The sequence below is a fragment of the Bidens hawaiensis genome, unplaced genomic scaffold, assembly GCF_021521415.1.
Source record: "Bidens hawaiensis isolate Kalapana, Puna unplaced genomic scaffold, B.hawaiensis_p1.1 tig00052442_1, whole genome shotgun sequence".
NCBI lineage: Eukaryota > Viridiplantae > Streptophyta > Magnoliopsida > Asterales > Asteraceae > Bidens > Bidens hawaiensis.
In genome coordinates this window covers 84,440-90,504 of record NW_027499431.1, presented here as the reverse complement: position 1 = coordinate 90,504, position 6,065 = coordinate 84,440, and the positions used below count along the sequence as shown (strand labels likewise).

The 6,065-nt window shown below is 40.8% G+C and overlaps 1 protein-coding gene across 1 annotated transcript; it reads left to right on the top strand.

The window, feature by feature from the left end:
- Positions 1-1,275: 1,275 nt before the first annotated feature.
- Positions 1,276-1,671, top strand: LOC143599628 (uncharacterized). The gene has a single exon (XM_077077539.1). The coding sequence runs from the start codon at positions 1,276-1,278 to the stop codon at positions 1,669-1,671; it is 396 nt and encodes a 131-aa protein (XP_076933654.1).
- Positions 1,672-6,065: the final 4,394 nt, after the last annotated feature.

Sequence of the window (6,065 nt, the reverse complement as noted above, 5' to 3'; positions counted from 1 at the left end):
GCAATTTGTTGCTAAAAGATGTTGCATTTGATTTTACTAATGATTATTTGCAAGCATTAGATGTTTTGAAGGAAAAGCTAGTGCAAGCGCCGATTTTGCAACCGCCAGATTGGACAAAGCCGTTTGAGATTATGTGTGATGCAAGTGACACCACGATTGGAGCAGTGTTGTGTCAAAGAATTGATAAGAAGCCAGTGGTGATTTACTATGCAAGCAAAACGTTATCCGAGACACAATTGAACTACACCACTACCGAAAAAGAATTACTTGCGGTGGTGTATGCCTTGGATAAGTTTCGGTCATACATATGGGGAAGTAAGGTGGTGGTTTATTCGGATCATAGTGCGGTTCATTATCTCATGGAGAAGAAATATGCAAAATCCCGTTGGATTCGTTGGGTCTTATTGTTACAAGAGTTCGATTTGGAGATCTAAGATACGAATGGGTGTGAAAATTTGGTGGCAGACCACTTATCGAGGATTCCTTTAGAAGGTGTTGATGATTCACATGAAATCAATGAAAGATTTCCGGATGAACAATTGTTAACCGTTTCTACTACACCGTGGTATGCTCATTTTGTTAATTATCCGGCCACGGGTGAGATGCCGAAACATTGGGCCAAGAAAAGGAGGCAACAATTTTTATCCCAAGTCAAGCAATACATTTGGGATGAACCAGATCTTTTCAAGATTGGAGCGGATCAAGTAGTGAGAAGATGAGTACCCGAGAATGAAGTACAAGAGATTTTGAAACATGCCCATTCATCGGCATGTGGTGCCATTTTAGTGGTTCTAAAACGGGGTACAAGGTACTTATGTGTGGTTTTATTGGCCAACAATTTTTAAAGAGCCAATGAATATGCTAGCATTGTTTAAATTGTCAAAGAATGGGAGGTATATCGAACGAAATGCCTCTACAACCTATTTTGGTTGTTGACATTTTTGATGTGTAGGGCATAGACTTCATGGGCCCATTTCTAAACTCATGCGGGTATCTCTATATTCTTGTTGCGGTTGATTATGTGTCAAAGTGGGTAGAAGCGGTTGCAACAAGAACTAATGATCATTCCGTGGTGTGCAAGTTTGTTCAATCCAACATCTTCTCAAGGTTTGGGATTCCTCGAGTTATCATAAGTGACGGTGGATCACATTTCAAGAACTTTGCATTTGGTAAATTGTTAAAGTGTCTGGTGTTAATCATCGAATTGCAACGCCTTACCATCCTCAAACAAGTGGCTAAGTTGAAGTTTCGAATCTACAAATCAAAGAAATTTTAATGAAGACGGTTCGGATTAATAGAAAAGATTGGTCGATTAAGTTGGAGGATGCATTGTGGTCCTATCACCTGGCCTACAAGACACCGATTGGTACCACTCTTTATCGGTTGATGTATGGGAAGGGTTATCATTTGCCAATGGAGTTGGCTCACCGGGCATTATGGGAAATTAAGAATGTTAATTTGGATTACAAGGAATCCGGTGAGTTAAAGAAGTTGAAATTGAACGAGTTGGAAGAAATCCGGGATGAGGCGTATGAATGTGCTTCGAATTACAAAGAGATATTGAAGATGGTGCATGATGCCAAGATAAGGAAACGAACATTTGAGGTTTGGCAAAAAGTGTGGCTTTATAATTCAAGACTCAAACTGTTTCCCGGGAAGCTCAAAAGCTAATGGATGGGCTCGTATGTGATCACAAGAGTCGGGAGGTTTGGTGATGTGGAGATTGAAGACATGCAAAGTCAAGTTAAGCAAGTTGTGAACGGACATCGCCTTAAACCCTATTTGGAAGGAAAAGATTTGAACATGATTGACAAAGATATGGTGAGTTTCCTTCTAAGCTCACCGGATGGCTCCATTTCATAAAGGAAAGGCCAGATATGTTGTATAGTGTAAATAGTTTTTATTTTTTTTTTTAAATTACCTTTCTCGTGCGAGTGTGTTCGAACCAAGTGTGGGGAAGTTCTTAGGAATTTCTTTACCATATTGAGGACAACTCGGGATTTTCATGGGGGGTAGGGTAATTTTTAAATTTTAATTTTTTTTAGTTGTGTTTTGCAATGTTAAAAAAAGGGGGGGGGGGGGTTCACCGTGGACCACGGTTCCAACTGTGGCCCACGGTCCAGTCACCGTAACCCACGGTCCAGCTAGTCACCACGGTACAGTGCACTCTGGAAGTTTTGGAACAACATCACCGTGGACCATGGTCTAAACCGTGGCCCACGGTCGGGCTTGGCTGGGTCATTAACTACGGTCAACTGTGGACCACGGTTCACACCGTGGCCCATGGTTCGCTGATTACTGTTGTTGTCCGACGAGCTTTAAGGTACGTAAACTAATTTTATTTTGTTTTTACAACATATTTCAGCCACAAACTTCACCAACCATCTTCTCTACCATCATACTCTCTCTTTCAAACCCTAATTACACCATCACCTCTTCCAATTAACCACAAAAACCTAAGTTTGTTAACCACTTTGTGAGTGAATTTGTGAGAGGATTAACAATACAAACCTAATTCCCTTTCATTCTTAAGTTGTAACCCGATTGTGAGGGTTAGAGTTCCGAAAATTTCAAAGATTTTTAGGGTTTTCTTGTTTGCTTGTGACAAGTTCTTGTTTAGCACCATAAACATCAAATCAAGGTATGTTCATTATCAATTCTTTGTATACATTGCAACAATTGTTAAGGTAGCATTGATTTGTGTAAACCCACTTGCTTATTGGTTATAATGGTTGCAAATTATAGTTGTGGATAAGAGATAAATGCTTGAAATTGGTGATTTTTCATTGAAAAGTTGAAAAATTAAGTGTTTATTGAAGTTTTGTGATATTGGTTAAGTATATAATGAGTTGATTATCCACAACTATGGTAACTAGCAAGTGTGGGGAGGAACATATCGAATTGACTTGGTTTGTTTTTAGTGGTTTGTGTGTATAGATGGGAAAAACTTCGGACAAGGGAAAGGGAAAGGCGGCATCTACGAGTGGTCGGGCTGCCCAAGCCAAAAGACAATGGCTGTGAGAAGAGAAAGAGCATGTGCAAGTAGAAATCCAAACATCCGACTAGAGAGGTGGGGTATTATCTAGTTATGCTTTAGAATGGCAACCGGAGTTGTTTAAGGATAAGATGAGCACTTTGAGAGAAAGGTTGGAAGGGTTTATGTGTGAGAAGGAGGTGACTGACTCGGGTCTTGAAGCGTTTGGCGTGTTCAACAGATTTGAAGCATTAGGGTGGGAAGCTGCCCTTCAGTGTTATGATGGAGAGAACACTATGCTATATGATAGGGAGATTGAGGAGTGGGTATCTACCTTAAGGTGCCCACCGTTTCAGAAAGGTTCGGACATGAAGTTGATTGGTACCGTGGGTGGAACGACAGTGGTGATGTCTTTTGAGACACTCAATCAAATTGCTGGATTCGATAGCAGGTCATCCCATTCGTATGTCTATCCATCGGTCAGAGATTTGTTTGACCATCCTGACAAAAATCCACAATGGTATAATATGTTATCGTCTGTGTTGAAAGGAGGTAGAGGTACAGGTTCGAATTTTAAAAGGAAGGAGTTGAAGATTGAAGCTCAATTGTTAATGACAATATATCTGTCGAACGTGGTGCCCCGTCGGAGTGACATTTCAGTGGTAAGAAACAGTGACATTCCTGTTTGGCCGCACTGATGAGTGGCAAGCCGCTAATTTCCTTCTGCTACTTGGCCATGCTTAACATATGGACAAGTAGAGAAAGAAACAAGAGAAAGGTAATACCTCATTGCCGATTGATCATGGCGATATTGAAGTTGCATGGCGCCATTCCAGCAGGCGCAGTTGGGTTGAAGAAGATATTTACGGAACATAAGTTGGATGCATTGGGCCCAAGTTGGACATATACAAAGAGCGAAAGGTACCGTCAGTTGAAGAACGGTAATGTGAAATGGAGAGTATTAAGGGAGGATATTGAAAAAGAGTCGGATGAAGACTCGGAGGAAGTAATCGAGGAAACAAGTGACGCGGATGACATAGAGGTGGTTGGTGATGATGAGAATGCTGGTGGTAGTGGATCCCAACAAAGGGGTTGGGATTATTCTCCAGGATATGCTTCATATGGGGACAATTGGGCCCACATGGGTTCGATTAATGAGGTGGTGGAGAGGCATCGGCCTTCCACTTTTGGTAGTTGGTCGGAGGAGTCCCGAGCACTTTTTGACCACCAAACATTCATGGGGGCTTACCATAAACGAGTCGAGAAGCAAAGGCATAACCGGTTGGAAATGTGGAATCGTTCCCACGCCTATGGGCGGGAGCACGAAGCAAACATGCGGTATATGGATGACAGAAATTGAAGAATGCATGAACAGCGGCATGCCGGTGAAGAGGTCGTTCCAGATCCACCAAAGTATGGATTACACATATCTACCTCAATATGATGACTCAGTGCAATATCCCGAGCCACCATTGCATCACTCCATGTGGGTGGACCCGATGCAGTCGATGGCACCACCACCGCCATCATCGAGAGAAGGAACAGCAGCGGGAGTGGAGCTTTCAACTTTGGTGAGTTTTCGAACTTTATGAACTCCATCTTCGTCTGCCACAACCACCCTATTATTGAGGGGGGGGGGGGGGGCTTCATCAAATCAGGTACACTCTGTTCTGTACATTATTTGCATATTTGTTTGTTTTGTGTTTCGGTTTTAGTATTTGGGCGGCGGGAGGAGGATGAAACATTTGGTTTAGTGTTACGGGCCAGAAAGAGGTGGTGTTTACTTGTTTTTACTTTCTCAAAACCATACATTGAAGACAATGTATCTCAAGTGTGGGGATGAGGAATTTTTCGTTAAAAATTCAAAATTAAAAAAAAAAAAAACAAGATGACAATTGAAAGAAAAACACTGAAAAGCGGTAAGATAGTAGGGGTAAAGTTTTGGGTCTCTTTTCATGGTCATAATTCCCTCAAAGTCAAGTTTACTTAGTTGTTTTAACAAAGAAATGAGGTTGAAAAGTATTTTAGTCAAGGTTAGCATGCTTTCGGTATAATAACTCACATAACATGTTCATAGTCACTTAAGTATTTGGAAAATTAAGAACGGTGATGGAATGGTTATTCTCCGTTAGAATTTGTACTATTAATGCATTTCGAGACCTTTGTTTGGCATAAGTACAAAAGTGATAGAGGCAATTAGGTTTAAGCCTCGTCGGGATGAGCGCGAGTTTGGGTTTTAGGGGTTGGGCCTCATGCATTATACATATGAGCGTGGGCAGTGAGAGGGGCGGGGGTTGGTTCCTTTAGTAAACTTATTTGGGCTTATTCTACCTATTAATTAACCCCGATGTATTTGTGAGACGATCCGATTTTGTAGGTTGTTTTTTGTAATTGTAGTTGCTTTGTTATTAATCAATAGAGAGTAGTAGTTAATTGTTTATGCAAGTTATTATAAAAAAATGAAAAAAAAGAGAAAAAAAAACAAGAAAAAGCTGAGGCAATGTCCAAAGTCACGTGTATCGAGTTCGTGATACAAGTTGTTGTGTATATAGTAGTGTGTTTTATTGTTTATTTTAGTTTGATGTAACAAGCCGGTCGGATCACTTGAGCTACTTTCAATATTCCCATTCCATACCTTTTACACCTAGCCCCATTACAACCCGTTTAAGACCTCTTGATTTGCATTTGTGTTAAAGCATGGATAGGTGGAGATTTGATTATGGTACAAGCGTATGCAAGGAGAATCGAGTATTATTGTAATATATGGAACAATCACCGACAAGAGAGTTAATGAGTGACGGTGTGTTATGTGTGAGTAAAGACCGAAAGCATGGTAAGGTTGACTAGAATTCTATGTTTTAAATATAATATCAAGTAAGCTAGTGCAAACCTCTAATTATGTGGGAATAGGGTATGACTTGGTACCTTGATTGCGCCGGGCTTGTGGTATGTTTGGTGGTGTGTTTTGAAAGCAATTGTGATTTCAAGTGTTGCTTGGAGACAAGCAACGTTTAAGTGTGGGGATGTGATGGGTAGATTGAAGATCCACCCTTGTGTAGTAATTCTAGTTAAATCATGTGCTTTTATGTTT